Here is a 19,496-nt window from a genome sequence, read left to right on the forward strand (position 1 = left end):
GACTGAGAGCAGCCCTCGTGAGTTAGCAGCAACGGCCATAGACGAAGAACCCCTCAGTATAAGGGCGTTGCTACAATGCGCAACACTGACTTTCATGTGACTTCTGCCACCAACATTAGAGTTACATCTCATTTATTCAACCACTGAGAGAAACAGTGAGCAGGGGAACTGGAGAACTTCAATATTAATGGCAGCACATCAATTCAATTATCTTGGCTCACTAATGAGGTGAATTCCTAGTGTATGGAAGTTGCAAGTTCAAATTCCACCACTGCAATTGGACCCATGAGGGTACTTAAGCCTCTGGCACCAGCTGCAGCAGTATGGGCTGGTAGGAGAAACCTGTTTTGGGGATAAACATTACTATCGGAATTGGTCACACAGAGCAGCTCAGAAAATCGGAAGATACTGTAGGTCATCTACAGCATTACTTGGGGACATGAACAATGTCTTTACCAGAAAGGGAAAAAGAAATAAGTCCCTAGAGTGCCGGCGAAATTATTGAATTGTTTTACATAGGAAATAAAGTCTTAATTCCTCACTTAATAAGGTCTAAACTCGAAGCATAATAAAAGATTCATTCCTCTTTAACTAGACTAACCTGCATACAGAATATTTTCATGTATAAGTATTATGTATGTTTTAACAATGTAGTAATGTTTTAAATGTTTTTAAAATTTAGTAATTTTTTTGTGTTTTTTGTTGTTGGTTTTTTCTTTAGAACCATTTATTTATTTGTTTGTTTGTTTAACAGAGAGAGAGAGACATAGCGAGAGAGGAGACACAAGCAGGGGAAGTGAGAGAGGGAGAAGCAGGGTTCCCACCAACCAGGGAGCCTGATGCAGGGCTTGATCCCAGGATCCTGGGATCATGACCTGAGCAGAAAGCAGACGCTTAACAACTGAGCCACTCAGGTGCCCCCAAAATTTAGTAAGTGACTTTAGCTTTGATTTGAGAATTGACCAAGACTCTTTTCTTGACCAAATCATAGTCGGGTTCCTCTAAGCCCTCTTCTTGACTAGGCCTTGACCTTGGCCCCCATCCTGTCCTTGCCAAGCCTGTGTAGCCCAATGTTAGCAATAATCCCAGTCAGTCGGTCACTCGTCTAGAGAGAACCCCCTACCCTTGGTATCAGAGCATCCTCTGTATCTAATCAAATCCCTCCTCCCCCACCCTTGCTATCTGATCACACCTGCCCGCCTTCAGCAAAAGCCCCCTCACCTCTGAGGTCTCATCCTAGCAGTTTTCCATCTACTGACTCCACAGCTCTCTTTGTTGGACATAAGTCCCCATTGGTCTTTCCTCTATTCAGAGTTGAGCCCAATCTCTCTCACCTACTGTGATTAGTCCTTGCATTTTCTACAACAGTACTGAATAAATTCTTCCTCACCATTTAAAAAAGTATAAAAAAACAATTTTTTTCTTTAACAGGGTTCACTCTGTAACAAAAACATAGAAATACGCAGTACCAACAAGAACGTGCCTACTGGTATTGGTAGAGCTGAGATACATGAATAAAGATAAGTAGAGTTTGGGGACACAGTGACTGAAATGAAATGAAGTGACATGGTTTCAGACCAGAAGAACTTAGCACAGCCAAAATGTTCAAATGTGAAACTAACTTCACTGAATTTTCTAGAAACTACAGTTAAAGCTGAAAGACCCTGGCTGGACTTGAATTAAGCTTTTACTGTATTTATCTTTAAAATACTGAAGTATTAGAAGCAAGACCTATTCCAATTATTTCCTATCTCTAAAACACTAAGAAATAAACATGTGCCTTTTATTTTTATAAGATCTTATTATTAGAATAAATAATATCCTGATAAGGGTAAATTAATTATAAAACAAGCCGCTTAGAATTCCTCTCACTGGGGCACCTGGGTGGCTCAGTCAGTTAAGTGTCTGACTCATGACTGACTCACGATTTCGGCTCAGGTCATGATTTCATGGGTCCTGAGATTGAGCCCCATGCTGGGCTCGATGCTCAGCAGGGAGTCTGCCTGAAGATTCTCACTGCCTCTCCCTTTGCCCCTGCCCACTCACAAGTTCACTCTTTCTCTCTAAAATAAATAAATCCTTAAAAAAAAAAAAAAGATGACGAAGTCTCCTCATCTTGACTGGTTTCCTCATTCCAGATATAAGATCAGTGAAGATCTGAGGGTTGTTTTATTTTCTTTTGTTTTGTTTTTCACTGAGAAGCAGGGGAACAAAGCACGAGTTTAAAGCTAGATTGTCTAGGCATGAACATCACCTGAACCATTTTTAAGCTGTCTGATCTTTGGATTACTTAAACTCTTTGAGTCTCAGTTTGCTCATCTGGAAGATGGGGGGGCAGTAGAAGCAGATATAGGACCATTATGAGTATCAAAATGAGTTAACAGTTAAACACACTTAGAAGAGTACCAGATATCCAGTTAAACCTCAGTAAAATTAGCTACTTTATTATTATTGCCAGATTATTAAAGCATAAAACCCTTACCACTTTAGTCACACTAGGCCCATGCTGACCATCCCTTCTCTTCCTGGCTATCGTTGGTATCTTCACCTACCCTCCATGGATGCAGATACTTCTATGGGCATTTAATGATGTATTTTAGATATAAATCATCATCAATAATTTTAAAAGGGAGGGGCACCTGGCTGGCTCAGTTAGTAGAGTGTGCAAGTCTTGATCTCAGGGTCATGCTTTCGAGCCCTATGTTAAAGGTAGAGTTTACTTTAAAATTAGTAACAGAGGTGTCTGGGTGGCTCAGTTGGTTGGGCATCTGACTCTTGATTTCGGCTCAAGTCCTGATCTCAGGGTTCTGGGATCGAGCCTCACATCAGGCTCTGTGCTCAGCAGAGAGTCTGCTTGTCCCTCTCCCTCTGCTCCTCCCCCTGCTCACATGCTCCCACATGCACGTGTGCACTCTCTCTCAAATAAAAATTCAAAAATTTTTTTAAATTAATAATAATAATTTTATAAAAAGAAAGTGGAGGGGCACCTGGGTGGCTCAGTTGGTTAAAGCCTCTACCTTCACTCAGGTCATGACCCCGGGGTCCTGGGATCGAGCCCCTCATCGGGCTCTCTGCTCAGCGGGGAGCCAGCTCCCTCACACCTCTGCCTGCCTCTCTGCCTACTTGTGATCTCTGTCTGTCAAAAAACACATAAAATCTTAAAAAAAAAAAAAAGAAAATGGAAAAGCAAAATACCAAGTAATACTCCAGACATCCTTCCTCCCCCCACCCACAAACACACCCCTGGTCTTCCCCTGTCATTTAGGTCATGAGCATTTAGATCAGAGTTTGTTACCATGGGACAAGAGCATCATCTCTGTTTATAGCAACAATACATCATGTATTCTTTGAGGAGTCCCACTTTCCTGTGTAAAACTTTCCACAAAAGCAACTTGTTAATGTTCAGCTAATACACTGTATTTTAAAATTATACATGGTCTTCTAAATAAGATTTAAGAAATTAAAGAAGATCTCTACTAAACAAGGTCCTGATTTTTGTTTCTGAAGACTGAGGGGAGAGAGAGAATGTTAGTGTAAAAGACACAGAATGGTATGCCCAGGACATATTTCATTTAGCCTCCAAAGTATTGACCAAGATTTAAAATATGGGAGATTCCACATAAAAATCCCTATTTCTGAATTCTCTCAAAAAAAAAAAAAAGAAACATGGCTTCACACACACACACACACACACACACATCAGAAACCTAGCAAGGCAGGCATTCTGCATGAATATAGTCTGAGCTGATTCCTGAATAACATACTCATTCTTATTCACCACTACTGTGTCTCAGACACCAAGGTCCAGAGGCAATTTCCTCTCATCATTGCACTTGCCCTGGCTTTTGCTGATACCTAGCCAGCTTTATTTCTGTATGTTATTTAATGTTATTGCCTGTAAGGGTATCTGATCTTGGAACCCCCGGCTTTCAGCTTGACCAAGACCTTTGCAACTTCTAGGCACTGAATGCCTTTAAATTGTAGACTTCTCTCCATCCAGCCTATGAGCCAATGAGAAGCAAGATTCCCAGGTGCTAACTGCAGAGAAGCATCTGGAATCTATCTCCTTTATGCTGGTATACCAGGGAACCTGAAACACCCTCACCAAGTAGCAGCCTGACTCCAACTCCAAATCCTGGTTCCCAAGCCATGAATCCTGGTATTGTTTGAGTCCTTCTCCCCTGATATTAGAGCCCTCCGTGAAACCCAGCTGGTCAGGGACCGATGATCCTACCCTCCCAAATCTGGCTATGAGCATGCTCTCATCAGGGACTAAATCCCCAGCACACCGAACTCAACAGGTCCTTTTTCAAGTCTTTAAATGGGCACTATCCAATATGGTAACTGCATGTCCAAAATGGTAGCCACAGTGGCAAAGGAACACTTGAAATGTGGCTAATCTGAAGTGAGCTATCCTGTAAGTATAAAATAGACATGAAATTTCAAAGATTTAGCTTGAAATAAAGCATATAAACTATCACATTAATAATTTTTATATTTATTACTTGTTGAAATGATAACATTTTGAACCTACGTAGTTGAACAAAATATATTAAAATTAATTTCACCTGTTTCCTTTTACTTTTTTTTTTAAGATTTTATTTATTTATTTAACAGAGAGTGAGCGAGCAAGCACAAGTAGGCAGAGCAGCAGGCAGAGGGAGAGGAGAAGTGGGCTCCATGGGGAGCCCGATATGGAACTCAGTCCCAGGGCCCTGGGATCACGACCGGAGCCAAAGGCAGACCCTTAACCGACTGAAACACCCAGGTGCCCCTTCCTTTTCCTTTTTTAATGAGGCTGCTAGAAAATGTAAAATTACATGCATGGCTTATGTTGAAGTTCTTTTGGATAGTGCCACTCTAGGTAACAAAGACAACTACTGCCCGAAGAGTTCTGCCACTCTTCTCACTCCACTGGCCTGGCCTACAGCCAGTCCCACCTGCGTTAAGGCCCTATCCCGGTATCAAAAACCACAAGAGGGCGCCTGGGTGGCTCAGTGGGTTAAGCCGCTGCCTTTGGCTCAGGTCATGATCTCAGGGTCCTAGGATTGAGTCCTGAGTCGGGCTCTCTGCTCAGCAGGGAGTCTGCTTCCTCCTCTCTCTCTCTCTCTGCCTGCCTCTCTGCCTACTTGTGATCTCTGTCTGTCAAATAAATAAATAAAATCTTAAAAAAAAAAAAAACACAAGAATCTTCCCTGTGCATCTTTAGGGGGCTTTGCATTGAAGAACTCTCCTTTTTGACATGCTATTCCCTCCCATTTCTAATTAAATCTGTAAAACTCCTGTAATTCTGTGTAAGTAAAATAGTATGAACGTATATTTGTGTCTGTGTGTGTGTGTTCATGTGTGCACGTGTGCACATGTGCTCACATGCACACTTGCCTATGGGAAGTGGAAAAGAAAGAGCAACTTTGAATTGCGTGTTTTCCCCAGTGAAAAGGAAGAGATCCCTGGTTGGTGGGGGGCTTACTCCTCTACAAAGGAAACCTCAAAGGGAACTACTCTCTCCTGCCCTCTATAACAAACAATGCCAAGCAGAGGTAGTTGGGCCAAATCTGCCATTAATAGACTATAGAAAGAAAAAAAAGAGAGAGAGAGAGACTATACAAAGGGTTACTGAGGAGAAGCAGGAAGCCCTTTGGAAGAATCTAAATACCAGCTGTCAAAGGAAAACTAATCAGTTCCTGGGAGAAAAAACAACAAGAGGCCTGGAGACCCCTACCCAGGGGTCCTTTTAAACCAATCTGAACAAAGTCCTTTTAAACCAATCATCTGGACAAGGAAGTTTTTCAATGGTTTGAAAAAACTGAAGCACTTACTTGCACTAAAGCAACAGGCTTTGGTAAACAAAGTACTGGTATCCCAATCAACAGCCTACCCCACTCACACGAATCGCCAGGGTCGGGCTTCTGGTGGAAACTGTTGGCAAGCAAATGAGTGCTGCAAAGGCCTGGCTACTCCAGGTGTGGTCCGGGGATCGGCAGCATCAGCACCACTTGGGAACTTGTTATGCAAGTTCTCGGTTCTCACCCAGATCTAAGTTAAAAAGATCCTTCGTAAAATGCAGTGAGATTTTGCATTTTTACAAGAAGAGCCTCGTTTGATTTGTGTATACATTCAAGTCTGACAAGCACCTGAAATTTAACCTTCTGAATGTACCCATCTGCTTAGCAATTTTTTTGTAAATAGAACAACAGCAGCCTTCCTTCGGAGTTAGAGTCTCTGCAATTTGTCCCACTGGGGATCTTTCTGGTTTTCTTTTTCTTTGGGCTGTAGTTAATAATACAGAATGGTTTTTCAAGTAAATCAGTGGTTCCAGGTGGTTCTTGGATGAGAGCCCTGTAGCAAGGCTATAAAAAGTCAGATATTTCTCTTATAAGTTTCCAACTTAAGTATTCCCTGAGGCAAATAGCTTCAGCTTAAGGGAGGAAAACAATTTTATGTAAAATAGATGAGTATCTGTGTAACTATCCCACTACTTCCAAGTCCCATGTATATCAAAATAAGGGGGGGGACTGCCAAAATCAACTTTATTTTAGAATATTACACCCTAACACATGAAAAGGGGACTTTCACACCAAAACTGAGAAAAACAAATTAATCCACATACCTTTCATATTACTTAAAATTCTTCTACTGCCAAAAAAAACCACACACACAAAAAAAAAAAACAAAAAACAAAAAAAAAACCTTCTGCTATGCCTTAATTGTTTTTATATCCTTCCCAAAGCTTATAATGTTACCACTGTGATTATCTGATAAATTCTCAATCCATTTACTCTAAGCAAAGAGTGAAAGAAAACACGCAATAGGAATATTGAGCATTCTGAAATAAGACATTAATTCTCCAGTGGAATTATTTGCAAGAAGGGGAATTGGATGTTCCAATACAGTCTCAAGCTTGGCAGAAAATTCCCCAAAGCATTAAAAAAAAGGGGGGGAGGAAGAAGTCCAGGTAAATATACTTAGATTTAAGGTATTCCAAGGCAAACTTCAGCAAATACATAGTTATGTGTTACCTACTGTAGGGGCCAAGGCCTACCTGCCCCAAGATGGGGCCAGCTTGGCAAGATTAATTTGAGTCCAAAGCAAACAAAATCCAGCAAATTCAGGAAAAGTTCCTTACCTCCCCTTCAGCTGCCTACATTTACAGCGGTAGGCCGAGCCTGTGCCTGAGGAAGAGAGCTATTAACAGAGATTCCTCTGTACCTCAGTAATCTATGGGCATAGCAGGGCCAGCTCGTTTTTCCAAACCTCTTCTCTCACCTTCCTGCAAATGGTCTTCTGCCCCTTTGTATCTTCACACCCTCCCCTTTCTCCCGAGCTCAGGAGCTCATGGAAGCTTCATGGTGCCGGTCTTTAAAATTTCTTGTCTGTGTGGATTCTCTATATGCACAAAGCTAAATTTGGTTTTGTCCTGTTGATCCATCTCATGTCAATTTGATTCTTTGTCCAGCTAAAAGGACCCTGAGGGAGCCTGGGTGGCTCAGTTGGTTAATCGGTAGGACTCTTGATTTTGGCTCAGGTCATGATCTCAAGGTCATGAGATCAAGCCCTGCTTCGGGCTCCCTGCTCGGTGTGGAGTCTGCTTGAGATTCTTTCTCCCTCTGCCCCTTTCCCTGCTTATGTGCACACATGTGCTCTCTCTTCCAAATAAATAAAATCTTCAAAAAAAAAAAGGGGGGCTTTGAAGGGTATAGGAAATTCTTCCTCTCCCACAGTATTAACACATAAAACCAAACAGTTCGTACTATGTAGCAGCGCATAATACCAATTACTTGAAATATTGTGATGTAACAGACTTTACGTGTTTGCCTTTAAAATCAGTGATTGTTGAGCACCTGCATCCAAGCTGCTCATATATTCTCATCTGAATGACTACAACAGATCATTATTAGTGAAATATACCTAGAATATATCTCTTGGGCATACTGATTATTTGGGACGGATTATTTTTGAGAAGTTACAGACACAGGGAACCCTCTCAAAACAGAGTCAAAGCTACCCTTTTGTGAGAGAAATTAACATTTAGGAGGGAAATCTCCCTTACAAGGGTATCTTCCTCCCTGTCTCAGGAAAAGGAGGATGACTCCCATCTCTAGAAGCTCTGATCAATGGAGAAGAGCATGGACTTAAATCTGCATAATAACCTTATCTTTTGTCTACTGTGCTTTTCCTGGTAACCTCCCAACACTGGCCTGCCCACCCCTGTGCCGCAGTATTGTCATCTTCTTTTTCCTTAGCTGGGGATGGTAATTAAGGTGGTGGCCTGGGCCACTTCTGGGAGTTCCTCGGTTTTTCTGAGTCTCTCCCTTGTATACAGGAGGTATATGCCTTATTAAACTTGTTTGGTTTTCTCTTGTTAATCTGTGTTCTTACCACAGTGGGATCTCAAGAACCGGGAAGGTTAGAGGGAGATGATTTTTCCTGCCCTATATTATAATTATGTCTAGATATTTTGCTTCATGGCATTCATAAACCATAACTCATCACAAAGAAAATACACACCAAAAAACCCCCACCATGGCTAAATCCAAGTTTCTAATTCAAAATACACTCTCTCCTCCCATGCAGCAGAAACAAATGAAGAAGAACACACTGTGAGGGTAAGGAGTCTTTCCATTCAGGACCTTCAACCTCATCTACACCATTACTGCCTCCGGGTAACCATGTTTCCTCAGTGCACTCACTCTCCCACTCCCCTGGACAACTGTTTCACACCCTCTCCTCTCTCTCCCAACCTTGAACCCCAACCTCTGTCCTCAAGCCAAGATTCATACCTACTGCCTCCTTGACATCTTCACAACTGCAAGTCTGATAACCTGTCAAGTTCAACATGGCCACGACTAACTTCCTGATCTCTCCCAAACCCAAATCTGGTTTCCACAGCATTCCTCTTCTCAGTTAACAGCAACTTCATGCTTCCAAAGAAATCAGACTCAAAGCTCTCAGTCTCAGATCCCTCACTCAATCTGTCAGCAAATTATGTTGGTTCTACTTCAGAATCCAACCCCTTTTCCCAACTTCGACTGCTACCAACTGGTCCAAGCTACCATCATCTCTCACCTGGTCCCTCCAATGGTCTTTTGTTTTGTTTTGTTTTAGGTAGGCTCCACACCCAGCATGGAGTGCAGTGCAGGGCTTGAACTCACAACCCTGAGATTAAGACCAGAGCTGAGATCAAGAGTTGGACGCTTAACTGACTAAACGCCCCAGGTACCCCTTTCTTTCAACAGTCTTCTAATTAGTCTCCCTGATTCTGTTCTTGACTCCCTTCAGTCTCTTCTCAACACAGCAGCAAGGAGATCCTTTCAACATAAGTCAGGTCACATCAAGCCTCCTCTCAAAAGCCCATATTAGCTCCCCACTGCGCTCAGGATAAAAATCCACAATGGCCCGTAAGACCTTATAAAATGCCACCGTCTCTATTATTGCTCTGACTGCAGCGCCTACTTCTTAAGCTTACTCACTCCGTTCCAGCCTCATGGGCCTCCCTGCTATTGTTTGAGTGCTCCAGCCTCAACCCGGCCAGAGGACTTTTTGCACTAGCTCTTCCTTCAGTCTGGAACACTCTTCCCCCAGATAGCTGCCGTATCTAAATCTCTCACATCCTTCAAATCTTTGCCAAACGTCAGCCTCACAGTGAAGCGTTCCTTGACCACCCTAATGAATCCTGTAACCTGCCCCAAACGCCCTCACCTTACAGCATTCCCAATTCCTTCATACCTTGATCTCCTTTTCTCTTTTTTTCCAGGGTCCTTACTATCTTGCAACACACTTCTCTGTCCCCCCACCCAACAGAATGTCAACTCAATGAGGTCAGGGACCTTTTTTCCTGTTCTCGGCGGTTTCCCAGGTGCCTGGAACAGTGCCTGGCATAAAACAGGTGTTCAACAAGTATTTGTTGAGTAAATTAATGAAACTAAATCTCATGTTTTATTAGCAGATAGATCTGGTTGGACCATTAATGCCATTACGGCAACTGCAAATTACCACAGATCATAGGTACAGAAAAGCTCATTACATTGCTCACTCCATTTTTTGTATATGCTTAGGAATTCCCAAAATAAAAGGATTTCTTTTTAGGTTAACAACAAAAAATAGACACACAGTATTGTCTCTGAAATAAATGTCACACCTCTGAAGATTCCAGAACACAGCATAAGTAGAAAAAAAACTTGCATTTTATTTCTATTTCTAAACCATTTAATAGTTATTAAATACATTACAAATCTCTTTGTCTCAGGGTCTGCAGCTTCCTCATCTCTAAAACAAAGAGGCTCTACCTTCTGTAATTACAAAGTCCAATATCTATTCATACAATTTTCTAGGCCCTCTTTGTTCCTAAGCATCGACTTTACACATTTAACTTCTACAGGAGAAATTCAGACACTGGGTGACATAACATCATGCTTCTTTTCTCACTTCTAAGTTGCCTGAACTTTCAAGACTATATTCTAGGTTTGAAGTTGAACTATTATTCTATCTAGGTTCATCACTCTCAGAGCTGCTATGGGCCTGCTGGCCATGTCCACGTTGGACCCGGCAGACTGCCATGGCTCTTACCAGTGGGTGGAGCAGAACTTACCATCTCCTTTTTGTCTTCCTGGAAGTGCACATCCACAAACATTTTCCCAACAACATAAGGGAGGGCACTTTCGATAAAGTTTACACATTTGTCCCATTGAGGCAATAGAGTTGTGGTTCCCTGAATTACCTGTGGGAGACAATTGATCTGGATTGAGGTTCACTTGGATAAAACCTATGGCTGAAAAAAAAAATTCACACAACCTGAAGAAAACAGGCTACAAAATATCACACACCCCAACCCATATACATGGTCTCATGGTAGAGCAGACAATGAAATCAGACGAAGAAATAAATTCTGCTTGTTCCTAGTTAGACTTAAAACTGATTGAAAATATTTTGATGGTAGAAAATAATGTATTTATTCTTTCCTTTCAATTTTCCCCATTAAATGAAGGATTAGGAGAATGGCACAGTTTTTTTTCAGTTAGCAGGGAAATGAGTGGATGCTGGCCCATCCAAGTGTCTAGACAGCCTTTAAAAGCTATTGGTAGAGGCACCTGGGTGGCTCAGTGGGTTAGATCCTCTGTCTTCAGCTCGGGTCATGATCTCAGGGTCCTGGGATGGAGCCCTGCATCGGGCTCTCTGCTCAGCAGGGAGCCTGCCCCTCGCCGCCTGCCTCTCTGCCTACTTGTGATCTCTGTCTGTCAAACAAATAAATAAAATCTTTTTAAAAAAATAGCTATTGGTAACTGAAGTTCCACTAGGAAAGGTCTACTATCAATGGGTGATCAAAGTTCCTGCCCGGCAAGGGTTTCTTTCCTCTGGGTAGTACACTCACAAGTCCAAGGACAACATGGCCCATGTGAACAACCCAAGAGGCTTATTTAGCAAAGGACACACCCGTAACAAAGTAAAAAAAAAAAAAAAAAAAAAGGATGAAAATGTTCTTCCCATCTGTCCCAATTAAGTCATTATAGGAAAACATTTACAAACAAGCGAGGGGGTTCCAAAGCAGGACTTGGAAGGCACAAAGGTTTACTCTTGGTGATGAAAGCAAAGAAATAAATAGTGTTTAAAATGACCTTGGAGGATGGAAGTTCAGCACTCAAAATGCAAACTGAAGGCAAGCGGCAAGGCAGGGAGGCCCTGAGCACGGTGGCCGCGTGGCCTGCACCACGCTAGCCCCAGGCTGCGGCTGACGCGGGCTTAATGCTTAGAACCATCGCTCCGTCCTTCCCCCCGCTTTGTGGCAACACAACCCCTCACAGACAGAAGAAATCGATGTATTCTTTAAATCTCTAGAGAGGGAGATCCTACAACTGTCTTTGGCAACTCCATGTTATATTTAGCTCTTTACACTGAAGAAACATCTCCTCCTCATACCCAACCCGCCCATTTTCACACACTACTTCTTACACCTTTCTCTCTTATTCGCTTCACAGTAGGGCTGAAAAGCAGGTGGGTACTATCTTTTACGTGATCCACAGGAGTTAAAAATACACATGCATATATATAAACATAAATATATATATATATATATATACACACAAATATATATATAGAACATGTATATATAGGCACATATAAAAATATATATTTATATATTTAAATAAAATCTACTTGTTTTGTAACTTAACCTTTTGATATGACCTCAATAAATATAGCTGTTTTATGATGTTCTCTATAAAACTCAATAATCTAGTGACTTTGAGAGCCAAAATGTGTCCAAAATAACTGTGCTACTGCTCAATAGTAATGACCCTCCAAAAATTCCTGTATTTACCTGTTTCTCTAATAACCGAAACATCTGTTAAATGAAAGCACTGTTATAAAATGTCATTCACTTCTAGTTGAGAGAAAAATAAATTTAAAATACCTTTTAAAAGTCACACAATATTTAAAATGCAAAACAAACAAACAAACAGAAAACCATTAGGTCCTTAGTAATGGGAAAATTACTCAGACAAAAGTTTGTGAAACAAAGGCAAAATAATACCTATGTAAGTGAGGGAGTGAAGCGAAAATCAAAGAACCAAGTGAGGGGGGAAAGAAGCAAAGTGTTTGAGGCAGCTGAGCTGGGTTCCCCGGGGAGACTAGATTTAGGCCTCTTTGGCCTAGCAGAATTAGGATAAATTCAAAGACTGAATGAAAGTCAAGATAAAGACAAAATTCTACCCCTAAATTAAGATGAAACTTTATTATCTAATATGTGTATTATGCTCATTTTGAATATTTATAATAACGAAAATGAAAAATAGTTACAAATATATCACTAAGATACATTTGAACTATAATTTCAGTGACCCAGTTAAAAACACTGGGAAAAACGGGAATAGGTCGATAAGAGAGAGTGAAAACAAGATGCCAGTCCCAAATATTGCCCCAAATATCTTTATATGGCCTCATCAAAGTACAGCTTGGGTGTAGTTTACAGTACATAAGGTTTCACTTAATAAAAAGAAATAAATCAAAAAAAAAAAAAAAGAGTAGAGTTTGGGCTGCAAAATTCCCTCTGTCCCATCCCTAAAGATGATTTTTATTGGATTAGTCAATATACAGACTGTTCCAGCATGTAAAGTTATCCAGTGATGTAACATTGCAATCTTCTTCAAACTTACCCGTGAGAATTCAAGCCACCTATACTGAAAGCGCCTGCTAAGGTTTGGAATTCTGGAATAAACCATCCTCCACACCAAATAGTTGGCAATGGTCCTGTTAGCAGAGAGAAATGTGCATTTATTACAATTAGGTTGATACCTGATACTCCACAGAACACCCTGGGGAAAACTGCTTGCCAAGCTCCACGGAGGGACCTCTGCTCATAGAAAACTGTAGAACTTGCACTTGAGAAATGATATAAGATGATACAGTGTCAATAAGCTCAACCAAAACTGGCTTGCTTTTCACCACTTAAAACAGGGAGATGAAGATTCCAGCCCGAGGCCTTAAGCGTCAACGTTTTGCTTTCCCTCTCAGGGCATGGAATCCATTGTTGAGCCTAGACTTTTCTATCTAGAAACTGTCCATACACTGGAATTATTAGGTGACCTCAAAAATACAGATGAATTCTTACTTTTGGGAACAAACATTAATATATTGGCCAATACCAATTATCTAGATTTGCACCCTGATTCTATACTTACATGTGCTTGAGTTTGTCACTTAAACTTGCTGATTTTATGGTTTCTTATCATACAACGAGGATGATCACTAACTTATAGGTTAACTGTGAGGTTCAAGTAAGTAAAAAACCCTTAATAAAGAGTAAACTCCAGATTTTTTATTGTCATTATTTCCAAACATATGAACAAGCCCATATACTCATGTAGTGCCCATAACAGTTATTTTTAAAAACCCATTAACTTTTGTTAACTGTTGCCTTTTTCTATAAGCAAAAGATGTCCTGACCTCAGAAGGATGTGTGATCTAATTTCTAATCCAATAGTGACGATGAATTTTTAATGACCCATCCCCTCACAGTTGCGCCATTACCATGGTGGCTAATAATACACATTCCTGTGATGGCTCTTGGGTCATCCAGCCATGTTAGATCCATGTGACATGAAGATGGCATCTGGCCCATTAAGAAAAATCAACTCTCTTACCCTAAAACCCAGCAATCGCACTACTGGGTATTTAACCTGAAGATACAAATATAGTGATCCAAAGGGGCATTGGCACCCGAATGTTTATAGCACCAATGTCCACAATTTCTAAACTATGGAAAGAATCTAGATGTCCATCAACAGATGAATGGATAAAGATACATGTGATAGGTGATAAAATATATATGTGACGGAATACTATGCAGCCATTAAAAGAAATGAAATCTTGCCTTTGCAACAACATGGATGGAACTAGAAGGTATGCTAAGCAAAATAAGTCAATCAGAAAAGGACTATTATCATATGATCTCTCTGATATAAGAAATTTGAGAGGCAGGGAGGTGGGTCGTGGCGGGGCAGGGATGGGAAAAAAATGAAACAAGATGGGACTGGGGAGGGAGACAAACCATAAAAGACTCTTAATCTCATGAAAGGAACTGAGGGCTGCTGGGGGCGTGGAAGGGGATAGGGTGGCTGGGTGATGGACATTCGGGAGGGTGTGTGCTATGGTGAGTGCTGTGAACTGTGTAAGACTGATGATTCATAGACCTATACCCCTGAAACAAATAATACACTGTATGTTAATTTTTTAAAGGGGGGAGGGGCTCCTGGGTGGCTCAATTGGTTGGGCGGCTGGCTGCCTTCAGCTTGGGTCATGGTCCCAGGATCCTGGGATCGAGTCCCACACTGGGCTCCCTGCTTGGTGGGGAGCCTGCTTCTCCCTCTCACTCTGCTCTCTCTCTTGTGCGTCCCCTCGCTCTCTGTGTCAAATGAATAAATAAAATCTTTAAAAATAAAATCAAATAAGACAGAACAACCAATTCTCGTTTGCATGGTACTCTAACCCAGTGAATGTACACTCTCGGCAATTAAATACATTCCAGTGTATTCACCCAGTATTTGTACAGCTATTTTAACTTATATAGAGATATACTAATGTACTAACATATCAGGAATGCTTTTAACAAATACGGAAATAGGAGTTTCAAAAGATAAAATGAAACAAAGATATTTTTAAAAGCCCAAACACTATTAGTTAATTCTTCAAGACACATTATCCACATAGGATTGGGTTACTACAACAGTAACAGTAGATACAAATCCTATTTCATAGAATGTTCCTGATTATTTCAAAACATTTTGAACATATCCTGGTCAGATCTGGTTAGACCACCATTGTTGTTGTTTTTTTTTAATATTTTATTTATTTATTTGTCAGAGAGAGAGGAGCAAGAGTGAGCACAGGCAGACAGAATGGCAGGTAGAGGCAGAGGGAGAAGCAAGGAGCCGATGTGGGACTCGATTCCAGGACGCTGGGATCATGACCTGAGCTGAAGGCAGCTGCTTAACCAACTGAGCCACCCAAGCGTCCCAAACCACCATTGTTTCTTACCTTGTCATCTGGCTAACCAAGATAGCGCACTAGACTGGCAGAAGGCTCACTCCTGCCATTTTCCTGATGTTCACTTTGTTCTTACATTATGAGTAATAGCTTTGATTCCTGATTCTCTACAAGAATTTTTTAAGCTGATTGTCCATTCTGTGGGGGTTAAACCACTTGAAACAATTCATTAATATACAGGTATAAAGTAAAAGCCTTGAGATTATTTTCTCAATGTACCAACAGAAGACAAACCCGTGAGGGTGATGGTGTTCTCCCTCTCATGTGCGCCATACAGATCAAATGAAGGATCCATGACCATCTATATAGGACTCAACTGAGCCTAATTCTCTTTTCAGTGGAAAAAAAAATGAAGATACACAAAAATTCTCTAATTTTCTTCTCAGACCCAGTGGACCACGCTGAGGTATGCATACTTCCCCCTCAGAGACAACACTCTCAGCAGCGACATCCAGCCTACTACGTTTCAGCCTACTATGGTAAATATGTAGTTGCAGTTCACTCCTTTGGATCTTCTCAGTTCACATTTGTATTCTTGAGCAAGAAGTGCTTGCTGAGCACTTCCCGTTGGCCAACCATCATTCCAGATGCCCTGAATACAATAAAGAAATAGGAATCCGGCACCTACATTCAGAGAGTGAAGGGGCTCGCTGGGGCACACAGAACTTCAGATTTCCATTTGCTCATATAATTGGGTTTTTTACTTGAAGAAATATATTTTAGGTGCGCGAAAGGAAGTATAAGTACTTTCTTTCACTCATTCAGCACATCTTGACCACCTAGATATGTGCTACTAGTTCTAGGTGCTGGGGAGATGGAAAGGTGAGAAAGATACAGTCCTTGATCTCCTTGGAGCTTTGAGCTGAACAGGAGAAACAAGGTTAAGTGCATACTTAACGACGTGGCGGACCCTAGCACCCAGACGCACATGCCGGACACTTCACCAGAAGAAGCATACCCCAGACTGAGGTATAAGATTCAGCCTCATGAGAGGAACAAGATTGGAGCCAGGCCTAAAGAATGGAAGGTTTAGGAGTGTGAGGCAGGAATATGAACTCCGGACAAGCTAATCAGCAATAGCTTATTTACTGGAGAAGATGGCGAGCAGGGTCATCACTCACAGAGATACGCAGAAAGTTCTGCCCCAGAGAAGACAATGCAGGTAGCTAACAGAGCCCAGTGTCTGGAGTGCCAAAGGAGGCGAGCCTGGGACACAAGGTCAGTATGTTCTTCCACCTTAAAATATGGCCTCCCGGGTTTGAAAGGTGTGGTGGGACCACGGGTGCAGATTAGAAAACGGTCTATGGCCAGGAGACACACTTCCAGGGGTTCAGAAGCTATTTCTTCAAGGGCACAGTGATAAGCCAGGCTCCCTGGGGATGCTGGTAGGATGGGCCCGACGGCAGTGGCCGACAGTGGGTGGCGGAAGAGGCAGTGCGGGGCACGTATGCTGGGGTTGGAGGAGTGTGGGCGCCCCCACTACAGGGGAGGTGTTACTGGGCCCGTCTCACACACAAAGAAACTCGAGGCCCCGAACCATTAAGGAACTCCTCGTGACCGCATAGTCAGTGCACCTCCAACTTGCTAGGATCACATGAGGTGTTTAAGAAGTCCAGATAAATGCCCAGGCCACTCCAGAGCAACAACATCAGAATCTCTAGGGTAGGATCCAGCATAAACACTGTGTTTAAATTTCTCCCAGCTAAGTTCAGTATGCAAACAAGTTGGAGACCCGGCGTAATAAGCGATGGAGTCTACACCAGACGGAAGTGGGTCTAACCCCAAGGGCTCTGTGCTTTTCCCCAGGCCATACGGTGATAAATTAATGCCTCTAATTCAGCACAGATTTCCTGGCCAGTCAAAAGACCCCAAATGCTTTGTCCGAAGAAAGAACAGTGTTTGAGGCCTTCATGGGCAAGGCATTGCTAAGAGGATAGCAAAACAAGCCCTCTGAGAGCTGGAAGATGGAATGCAGGGAAGCTCGCACAGCAAGACAATGGCGCTGATGAGCTGCTCCAGTGGGTTATAAATACGCCGACAGAACGCTGGGGAGCCAAGGCTTCAGAGTGCTAATATCACCAGGCCAGAAACAGATCCAATAGTAATGACTGAATCACTGCCACTTAATGCTCAGATATATCAAAAATAAATAAATAAATAAATAAATAAATAAACATACATCATATTCAGCAACAGTCCTTGAAAATAACACATAATATCTTTTTTTTTTTTTCCAAAAAGCATTTTCAGCAGTATGGTAATTTCCCCAAATGGCAATAAATAAAGCGGAGGAAAGCAAAACCCAGGAGAGAACCCACCATTAAAAGAGCAACATGAATTCATTTCCCAAAGCCTCTGACTGGGAAGAGTTTTGTTGTTTTGTTGTTGTTGTTGTTGTTGTTGTTGTTGTTGTTTACAGAGGCTCTTGCTGCCCCTTGTCAATTAGTGACAGCTTGCCTGTGTTTGCATTCATTAAGTGCCTTTTCTGATCCTCATGGCACTGTGATGAGCCGGTTATTATTATCCTCATTATCAGATGAAGAAAACAAAGGTCAGAGTTCGAGGGACTTGCAAGTCTGTGGCAAACACAGAACTAATATCTGGTCTTCAGATTCCAGAGCTGGCGTATGCTCCTCTAAGTCAAACTACCTGAGGAATGCCAAACAGGTTCTTCTTAAAGGTTCTCAAAAGCCAAAGGGATCTTCTTAAAACCTAGAGACTGCTCAAACGTACACCTAAGGCAGAGGTCCTCAAAGTGTGTCCCCGGACCAGCAGCTTCAGCATTGCCGAGAACTTGCTAGAAAATCCCTAGGCTTCACCCCAGATCTCATCAATCGCAGCTGCGGGATGGGACCGAGCAGTCTATGTTAACAAGCCCTTCAGGAAGTGCTGATGCTTGTCAGGTTTGAGAACCACCGGTCCAGGAAAAGTCTATCTTCTCCTCTTTCTGCACACGCAGCTGAACCAGGAATTTCTAAATCCCAGATCAGTGCTTCTTAAACTTTAGTGTGTATATGAACCCCCCGAGGAGCTGACTAAATGACAGATGATGATTCAGTAGGTCTGGAGTGGAGCCTGATTTCTGCATTTCTAACAAGCTGCCAGGCCAGGCCTGTACTGGTCTCCATGGGTCCTACTTTGAACAACAAGGCCCCAGATGACCCTCAGCAGCACTGAGCCCTGTAAGAGGTCCACATAACAGCACATTTTCCACGCAAGCCTCTGCAAGCATATGTCCAACGAGAATCATCTCACTTTAATGTACATTGTGCTTGCTTTGTATTAAAATAAAACTGAAGACAGAAAAGATCAGAGGCTTGGATAAATCTCCAACGGTTTGCTTTCAGCCAGCCTGCTGAAAAAAAGAAAGAAAGAAAAGAAAGAGAGAGAGAGAGAGTACTGATGCAGACGATCTCCATGAGGCCAGGCCTTGCCCAGAGGAAGACCCCAAGCAAAATCTCTCTAACCCCATCCTTCCTCAGCCTCTCCCCTCCTCCCACTTTGCTCCTCAGACCGAACGAGATGGTCAACTGTCTGAGGCATCTGCAAGTCAGGAGTCGGGGGAGAGCTGAGGGAAGGAGAGAAAGGAAGGGACCTCTGCAGCACCTCTCAAACAGTGATGTGCTAGTAAATGCTTCACAAATGGCTTTCCAAGAAAAAAACAAAACAAAACTTGATTTGTAGCATTTGCCAATTTCCGTGGTGTGAATATTCCCATTTCCAACTGTTCACATGAGCTCACTCAACACAGAGTTAGGAAGAGACGGGCATAACGTGAAGGACCCAGCACATCACAGCATCTTCAGGCCCTTTCCACCTTGAACACCAACTCCTTGTCCCCACAGGCAGCCTCCAGCTTAGCCCTCCAAACGGCCCTGGCCCGACCGCCTACTCCCTTGAACTGCAAGGGCCAGTGCAGCCTCTGGCGCCACCTCGGGGCGGGGGGGGGGGGGGGGGGG

General features: G+C 42.3%; 1 protein-coding gene across 1 annotated transcript in view; it reads right to left on the reverse strand.

The window, feature by feature from the left end:
• The window catches only part of PHEX (phosphate regulating endopeptidase X-linked), a 191,186-nt gene that overhangs the window by 127,688 nt on the left and 44,002 nt on the right, over positions 1-19,496 (reverse strand). The window contains exons 8-9 of the mRNA XM_059386182.1: positions 13,149-13,242; positions 10,589-10,717 (exon numbers count right to left, since the gene is read on the reverse strand). Coding sequence (XP_059242165.1) covers positions 10,589-10,717; positions 13,149-13,242 — 223 coding nt within the window. The remainder of the gene's footprint in view (positions 1-10,588; positions 10,718-13,148; positions 13,243-19,496) is intronic.

Source organism: Mustela nigripes, chromosome X (assembly GCF_022355385.1).
Source record: "Mustela nigripes isolate SB6536 chromosome X, MUSNIG.SB6536, whole genome shotgun sequence".
In the NCBI taxonomy this organism is placed as follows: Eukaryota; Metazoa; Chordata; class Mammalia; order Carnivora; family Mustelidae; genus Mustela; species Mustela nigripes.